Source organism: Myotis davidii, unplaced genomic scaffold (genome assembly GCF_000327345.1).
Source record: "Myotis davidii unplaced genomic scaffold, ASM32734v1 scaffold520, whole genome shotgun sequence".
NCBI lineage: Eukaryota > Metazoa > Chordata > Mammalia > Chiroptera > Vespertilionidae > Myotis > Myotis davidii.
The window spans coordinates 1,952,548-1,961,989 of NW_006292908.1; the positions used below are offsets into that span (position 1 = coordinate 1,952,548).

The following is a 9,442-nucleotide window of genomic DNA, read 5'->3' on the forward strand; positions in this document are numbered from 1 at the left end:
AGGGAGGATTAGGTTCCCCTCCTCCCCACCGCCTCCTTCCCTTGCTCCCTCAGCACCCCACCGCCACTGGTTGCTCACCATGTTCCACATCGCCCCCTCGTGGTCAGCACACATCATAGCGAGCAATTGAACTGTTCTCCCGGTCAAACTCCCAAGGGGACACTTTGCATATTAGCCTTTTATATATATATATAGATACTATGAGACATAGTTGAAAGAAATTTTAAAAGGATAAAATGAACAGAAAGCCATCTCATGTTCAGTTATTTCCTCGAAATGTTAAACTCAAGAGTTAGCACATGTATGAACCAGTAATTTCATGTCTAAGTATAAACACAATACATTGATTACACACACACACACACACACACACACACACTTGTGAAGCAAGGGTTTATATAGTAACATCATTCATAGTAACTCAAAAGGTGGAAACTATCCCAGTGCCCATCAATTTGAATGGTTAAACAAAACATAGCCTATCCACAGAATAGAGCACCTGGCAATGAACAAGAACGCAGTGTGATACACGCTACAACATCGATGAACCTTGAAAATATGCTAAGTGAAAGAGACCAGACATAGGAGAGAACATAGTGTGTGATGCATGCACTTACATGACATGTTCGGACTAGGAGCGTTTCTGGAGACAGACAGTATATCGTACTTACCGGAGACGATCTCTTGCTTCAGTGCTTGTGTCCATTACACAGATTATTAGCTCAGTGGCTTCCAATGCGGACTCTAATGTCACAAGGCCTGTGTGCAAGTCCTGGAGCCTCCCTTTACGGAGGGGCTTTGGGCAAGTCACTCAACCCCTCTGAGCCTCCCCAAACAGGCTTCAATCATGTTAGGAGAAAGGGAAGTGGTGCCTCGGCATTATTTTTAAATGTGGGGCGATTTTAATTTTATAAACATTTCCTCCAAATGGCAGGAGGTATCTCGTAATACTGTGTACGGATTCAATGGATATTACACTGAGGGGACTCAATAAGTAGTAGTCATTGTTATTAGTTCATGTTAAATACATTAATTTAATAGATGAATGCTCTTTAAAGTCTAAATTACAAAATGTTTTGTGTCAATAAAATCTTTAGTGAATGCACTCTATTCCCCCCCACCACCCCATTTTTTGATTTGGTGGTTAAGCTCTGAACTACTTATCAGTTCTTACTTCATATGTAAAGTATTTTTTTTTAAATATTAAGAGTTTCCAGCTTTATAGCTTTTGTTTATGTTTTCCTTTTCTAATCTCAGATTTGCTCTTTCCTGCAGATTGTCCAAATAAAATTAAGACGTGAAAGCAGCTGAGAAGGCTCACTGAACCTACACTGGGAACTACATCCCTTTCCAAAATAAGCTCCTTTTTCCTTCTACTTGAGGCACCTCGGGTGTGCGCGCACGTGTGTGTGTGTGTGTGTGTGTGTGTGTGTGTGTGTGTGTGTGTGTGTTTTAAGCTGGAGGCAACTGATAGAAATTGAAGCTCAGGGACCCTGTCCTTGGAGGACCTTTGGTTGTGAGCAGACCTAGAAGACCTGCCTCCCAGCAGAGTGGCCCCTGCTTAGACGCACAGCAGCTTCCCAGTCCTGTGCAGGTACTGATACTATAATGCAACTCCCCCCCAAAATCTAGTAAAAACCCACCAAGCCCAGTCAACTTTTAGAATTCAAATTAATCTTCATTTTCAGTGGAAAGAGAGAGGAAATATCAGTTCTCACCGATACTAACAATTCAAATACAAGACTGCGAAGTTTTTGCTGAAACTCACCAATTTTACATCTGTATCTACTTGGCCTCCTGCTCAAAAATCCCAGCTTGCACTGACACCACATAATTATAAGTTTGCTTTGAACCACAATACACAGACATCAGAACCAGGATACTAAAGTGGTTGCTGGAATAACCTAAGGTTGGTTGTACGCCGGCACACTGTGGAGCGTGAGTTCTGAGGCCACTGGGAGAAGTCCCTTCCTCTCTGAGGTGATGCCAACCACTCACTTAAACAGACGAGGTTCATCCGCATCACTTCCCCTCAATATTAGAGATTCTTAGTCAATTTCATTCCTAATTATATAAATACAGAAGCTGTTCCAAAGTTAAATTTACCAAACCAAGTATAGAAACAAGTGCAAGCAGAGAATTCTGCCTTATATTCCTTTTCCTGTATCGTTCTCTCTCATCCCTGTCTCTATGTAACTTTTCAAGATACTTTGTAAGTCCTTCTTGAATGAATATTGGCACACAGACTTCTCATCACCTGGTGCATATAAAGATGTTTTTCAGTACTTTTTACAGCTGCATGCTACCTGTGCTGGGATGCACTGTAACCGGAGGGTCCTGGGTATAAGGAAGGACTGTGTATGCATTTTTCATCAAGTCAAGTTCCTGGGCCTCAAATTAAAAACTTCAAACATTAAGAAAATGTGTCACTATTCTTGAAGAATAGTACATAACAGCTTTGGGGGGAGAATGTAAAACTATTTGTCTTAAACGGCTATTTCTCTGGTTGAGAATTATTTCCGGTATGAGAACAACAATCCTCCAGCTGCATAGCAGTGCTACTACTTCCAGAAACAGCAACGGAACAGGGGGCATCCTTGTGGCGAGATGGATGTTCTGTATTAAACGGGCTTGTGTTTAGCAGGTTGGCACGGACTATTGCTTTAACAAAATACCCATTTTCTTCTCTCGGGTTCACAGAACTGACTACCTCAGATGGACATAAAGTCATAGCCTGTAACAGAGACTCACCGCTGCTGGAGGCGTCGCTCAGGCTGAGCAGCCCCCCTCCGAGGCCTCGGTAACTATGGTAACTGTAGGTCCCGTTGCCGTTGATGTACAGCACCTCCGGGGAGCCTGACACCGTCGAGGCCGCGGGCGTGGCCGGGGCCGCCTCCGGTTTGCTCTGCTTGTCGGCCGGCGCGGCCTTGTCCTGCAATGACAGCAGTCCGTTACCGACCGGGCCCTGTGCGGTTTGACCCGAGCAGGACTGTCTTATTCTTACCCACATGTCTGCACGGAACAAGAAAAACACAACCCGAGTCCCTAGGCCAGGGATGGCGAACCTTCTGAGCTCGGCGTGTCCGCATTTTGAGAAACCCTAACTTACCTCCGGTGCCATGTCACATAGAGAAATTTTTTGATCTTTGCAACCATAGTAAAACAAAGACTTATATTTTTGATATTTATTTTATATTTAAATGCCATTTAACAAAGAAAAATCAACCAAAAAAATGAGTTCGCGTGTCATAGGTTCGCCATCACTGCCTGTGGAAGTCAGCACCATGCACATTTTCAACAACTTTGCTAAAAACTGAAAAAAAAGAAAGCAAAGCAACAACGTGAGACACCATTGGCGATGGAGCAACTCCTGATTTCCAACTGAATTTCAGTGTCTGAAGAGGGGCGCTCACAATAGCCAGAGGTGGAAGTGAGCTACTTGTCCACTGACAGACGGACAGACATGGTAGAGAAACACATGGGACGGCACCCGGCCTGAGGAAAGGGAAACCTTGTCACAGCCCACAACACGGATGAACCTTGAGGACGCAAAGCTGAGTGGGATAAGCCAGTCACAAAAAGACGAACCTTGCACGACTCCACTTATATGAGGACCTCAAGTAGACAAACTCAGGGAGAGAGAAGCAGAAAGGAGGTTTCAAGGGGCTGGGGCCGGGGTGGTGGGGAGTCGTTCACGGGCTAGGCGCTCAGCCACGCACCCTTCCTATGACCCAGCCCCGCAGCCCCGGGTGCTCTGCTCTCCCCAGAAACCACCGTGAAGTACCGGGAACACCGCTGGGCGCTCTGGTCTTCTTGCTGTAAAGACCTGTGGTCACCGAGGCTCAGAGAAGAACAGCCTGTACTGCAAAGCGCTCTGGAGGCCCTCAAGGGGCCGGCCTCCAACAGTTCCACCAACAGTGTAACCTCCCAGCTTCCTGATTGAAAATAACTTGGGCAGCATAACAGAACGCCAGTTTCTAGTCTGGGGAAATCGGTGGCTCTTCTGAAACATACCAGCCTGATATGAAAATGACTTCCCTGTGATAAGAAAATGACAAAACAAACACACCCACAGGAAGTGTTCTTAATGATAAGAAAAAAGTGAAAAGGCATTGTCCCCACCATATTTTCTCATTGATTTTTAGTATAATAGGATGTGTATTGTGAAACATAAACACACTGTATTTAAAATCTACCTCAGTCTTTCATTATTAACTGTTATTTCAAGCCATTGTAACTTCACTGAACAGATAATTGATTCCATTAATAATCACAACAGGCCTTGTAGGGAGTCATTTGTACTTAAAAGTTTACATTATTAAGGTTCTTGGCAGCCCACTATACATAGAGAAATGCAACACATGAAAATTCCAATAAAATCTAGCCTGCATTGTCTCGAGGAAAAGTTTAATGTTAATTGATGCTTTTCTTTTGAATCACTAATATTGGTTTCAAAGAAGCACGGATTTTAATGGCATAAAAAAGAAATACCTCCTGAAGTCAAATGTTACCTCAGTAAGAACTTTTTAATAATTGCTAGTTCCCAAAGTCTCAAAATGACAGCTTGCCCCTGGGTTGCTGTGAAGATTATTTTCAAAAGAGGCTGATATTAATATGTTACAATACTGCATGTCTAGGCAATTTAATCAAACAGAAAAATTTCTATCCCAGCTTTTATGAGACGAATTTCAAATTTTCTCTTAAAAATTCCAGAAAAATAAGGTAGCTTGAATGACCTCCAGCAGTGCACTAGATAATACAGATCACTTTCATTCCGATTTCATTGATTAAAAATATACAATAGATTAAGCAGGGGTGGGGAATCTTTTTTTCTGCCAAGGATCATTTGGATATTTATAACATCACTCACAGGCCATACAAAATAATCAATTTAAAAATCAGCCTGCAATATTTGGTCGGATATTTAATTAACTCACCCCTAACGCCTTGGCAGGGCCAGACCAAATTATTTCTCAGGCCTTATATAACCCACACACTGGATGTTCCCCATCCCTGGATTAAAGAAACACTTGTGGTGCCCGAGCTGGTTTGGCTCAGTGGATAGAGCATGTTGTTGCAAAGGCAAGATTTCACCGTTTATGGCTGAGTAGTATTCCACTGTGTGTGTGTGTGTGTGTGTGTGTGTGCGCACATCTTTTTTATCACTCATCCATTAACGGACACTTCGGTTGTCTTCATTCCTTGGATTAAGAGGATACTATGCTTAGTGAAATAAGTCAGATGGAAAAAGACAAATCCCTATGATTTCACTCACTCAGATGTGAAATATAAAAACAAAACAAAAGCAGACTTATGGAGGCACGCAACAGACTTATGGTGACTGGAGGGGAAGCGGGTGGGGGGAGGGGAAAGCCAATGAAGGTGTACGGTGACAGAGGGGAGCCCCACATTCGGTGGTGAGCAGGATGCAGTGCAGCCCCTGCTGGCTGGTAATGCTGCATGCACAAAGCTTGTATGATTCCATAAATCAATTTACTTAATTTTTAAAAATTAAATATATCATGTATTTCCTATTTTTTAAATGGGCTAATAATAGGATGTGTGATTACTTATAGATGTGGGCAGGAATGGAAATGGTTTGGAAGAGTAAACATTGTCTACTCGTGACCCACCCATGAACACACTGTTTGAGAAGGCTGGTCAGTATTCCTTTGTACTCGACCCACAGAAACTGGACAGAGGCAAGCTGAAGTTTCTGAACCTGATCTGCTGCTTGGCTTACACAGGTGGTATCCGAACCACCGAAACGCCTAAGGAATCCTTCACTCGAGGGTCTTAGACAAGTTTTGTTGTTGTTAATGAGATTTGCTTGATTCCACTCAACTTTTTGAAAATAGGTTTCCAAAAAATTGGCATGGAAATGTTACATGGCCTTCACTGTATTTCCAAAGATCTCTACTCTTTCTTAGACGTTACCTCTACCATCTACTGTACATTCTCATGAGCTTTTCTCTGTCTATAAAGCTAATCAAAACAATCATCTTACTGCTAGATTCAGTAATCCAGTCACCTTTCTTCTGCCCTCATGTTGTGGTGACCCCCAATTTCATTGTTACAAATTGAACATAATTAAAGCATAATGATTAATCACAAAAACGATATGTAATTATATATGTGCTTTCCAATGGTCTTAGGCGACCCCTGTGAAAGGGTGGTTCGACCCCCAAAGGGGTTGCGACCCACAGGTTGAGAACCGCTGGTCTAGAGGATTGTTACTGGATGTCTTCTGCCTTTACATGTTCTTTATAGTCTATGTAACAGAGCATTTTTACTGAAGTGAGTGCTCTGAACTTCTTCACTCTATTAGCATAGATGGGCTGAGGGAGTGCAATATGTTTCACGTATAAATTGCTGGAAAACGTGTCTACTTTCTAAAAGCTTCTCTTCTTCCATTGACAGTAATTGTTCCAGAACTAAGCACATCGCTATGCGTTTCCAGGGAAATTCATAAAAGATCAGGGAGAATCAGAGGTCCCATTCAGACTGCTTTCCTAGGAAAAAAATTGCATGCACTCAGAGTAAATGTGCTGATTACCTAGGATAATGAGAGGTGACTTATGATGCCATTAAACGCATGCGCACGCGCGCACACACACACACACACTCAGATATGTAATAACACTCAGGAAGTAATTCCTTTCATATAGTCGGAAGCATTCTGTACAGCCTCCTGCAATTCTGCAATTGCTGGCCCCACAAATGATTAAAACGCCAACACAGAAGATAAGTCCTTGCAAAGATGCTCCCAAATCCACTAAGATAATAAGGACAGGCACGTTTTGTCTAAATCCAAGAAACCATGGTCAGATTTGAAATAACAGATTTGGTTTCTGACTTGAGAAACCAAAATCCCTGGGCACAGCAGTTACCCAGAGTTTTATCAAAATCTCTGATGAACAGGTCATGTTGACAAACTCTCCTTGCAGCAATATTTTCACACACACATACTCACATGACTTTATAAACAGTAAAGCTTTGAGAACTGTTGCCTTAAAGAAAATTACAAAATAAGTAAGGTCTCCAACTCAAATACGTGTAAAAGAATGGCTGGCAAGAAGTCACCACGTGCACTGCAAAGTTACCTACTCTGACATTCTTCCTGGGGGGCATAACGTTTTATTATTAAAAAATAAAAGTAGAGAATGAGCACCTTTAAATTGCCATTTTAAATGTAATACTCTGCCATTTAGCTATTGACCAAAAAAAATCTAATTTAAAACGTAAATGTCTTTTTCTATAGGTCTCTAACATGCAATTTTGAGTTCCTTTATTGATATAACCAAAATGAAAATTTAAAAATACGGTGTCTAAAATCTGATTACAGATATAAACCATTTGGAAATAATTTTATATGCACCTCATAGTATTTTCCCCTCAGAAAAATCTTTCAGTTTTATTTAATACTGACATCAAAGGGAAGTCAGCTATCCCCTCCCTGCCCCACACCTTTCCTTCAAACCGAACATCACTGTGGAAACCAGAGAAGTGGAAATTTTTTGACGACAGAGGATTCCTCAGCAGCTTCCTTATCTCAAGTCCTAAGTTCCTAGCATATGATCTGAGAATATTCAAAATAAGTGTGCGCGCTTCCTTTTTTCCATTTTCATTAACCGTCAAACCCTTTTTGTGGTTTGGAGAGATTGAGGAAAAGCAAAAGAAAAAAATTCATGGACACCGACAACAGTGTGGAGATTGCTGGAGGGAGAGTGTTGGGGGCAGAGAGGGTAGAGGGGGGATAAATGGAGCTGGAAGGAGGCGTGACTGGGCGTGGTGAACGCACAATACAGTATACAGCTCTGCTGTGGAACCGTGTACCTGAAACTTGTACAATTTTGTCAACCAGCATCACCCCAATACATTCTTTCAGTTTTAGTTAAGTCTTTCCATTTTAATCCAGCAATGCCAAACTGGTATCTTTAACATTAAACTTTAATATACAGGGTGAAAATAGGTTTACAGTTCGCATGGAAAACACAACAATTAATAAATGATAATACAAGAATAAACTCTGTGTTTTGTGTATTCACAACTGTAAACCTACTTTTCCCCCACCCTGTATTTTAGGTATAAGAAATATGTTGTTCTAATCATATATATTAAATCTACATTTAGAAAAGTTTAAAACATCTTTGAAACCACCCCTCTATTTGCCATTGGGCTGTACTCGTTTTTGTAAAAAGTCCTGAAATCCTTCCTGAATCCCCTTTACAACATTCTCTCTCGGAGATTCTGGCCTGCACGGTTTCTGGTAGTAACTGTACATCCATTCCTCCCGATTCCTCCTTCCACTCCCAGCCTTCCCTCTGTGGCCCGTGCCTGAATCTCCTATTGCTCAGCCGTGTCAAGTTTAACATTTTGAAACTGAATGTATCTTCTCTTTCTTCCAGATACCCGTTGCAAATGTTTAATTGAAAGGCAAGACAACACCTGTTCTAGCACCAACGTTTCTGGTCCCGGTCAGCACGTCATGCCAAGGTTTCTCCTCTCCTGCTCTGGACGCCCCGTCCTCTCAGCTCCATGTTGGAAGCTGCCTCCCTGGCGGCACTGGGCCACTCCCTTGGCTCACCCCGGCTCCGGCTCCAGAAGCCCCCCTCGCCGACCCTGATGACCCTGTGATCGCGCCTTCACCTCTTGTCTGTATCCTCTCAAATCCATCACGTATCATGTTGGTGTCTCTTTAAAATCTTAGATTTCCTTTCTCCCCTGGAGATGAAAACCCAATGTTCCTGACACCCAAAGCTCCTCAGAGTTTGAGATCAATCTCGCCCAAGACACTTTCTGTCACTTTCTCTTGCGTGTTCCATCCTCTGATCAGAAACTAAACTGAAAAATAAAACCTGTGCACTGTAGTTTTCGGAGCTGCCTGAGTTGCCCTGTGTGTGCACCAGTGAGCAGCAAGTTTCTCATTATTGTACATATTCTATCCTCCCAGGATATTTTGTCATTTAATTTTTAGCCTTCTTTTCAGAATTTTTGCACATGTATGTAATATTAAAAACAAACTACATTTTTTTCTTAAAAGTTTTTTTTTATCATTTTTTGTACTTTTTGTGTGAAATAAAAAAGTATTATTTAGATAAAGCAGGCTTAGAAATGGCTTTCATAAAAATTAACGGGAAATATGGTATTTTTCTGTTTCACATCCTTACTAACTTAAATTTCAGATTGACAAAAGGTCTTTCTTGCTAAATTTCTAATCTATCCTCTAGAGCAGTGATGGAGAACCTTTTGAACTCGGCGTGTCAGCATTTTGAAAAACCCTAACTTAACTCTGGTGCTGTGTCACAATAGAAATTTTTTGATATTTGCAACCATAGCAAAACAAAGACTTATATTTTGATATTTATTTTATATATTTAAATGCTATTTAACAAAGAAAAATCAACCAAAAAAATGAGTTTGCATGTCACCTCTGACACGC

The 9,442-nt window shown here is 41.6% G+C and overlaps 1 protein-coding gene across 3 annotated transcripts in view; it reads right to left on the minus strand.

The window, feature by feature from the left end:
• Positions 1 to 9,442, minus strand: part of NOL4 (nucleolar protein 4) — a 233,177-nt gene that overhangs the window by 18,325 nt on the left and 205,410 nt on the right. For all 3 annotated transcript variants that reach the window (XM_006766379.2, XM_006766378.2, XM_015565682.1), the window contains one exon: positions 2,752 to 2,932. In XM_006766379.2, coding sequence (XP_006766442.1) covers positions 2,752 to 2,932 — 181 coding nt within the window. The remainder of the gene's footprint in view (positions 1 to 2,751; positions 2,933 to 9,442) is intronic.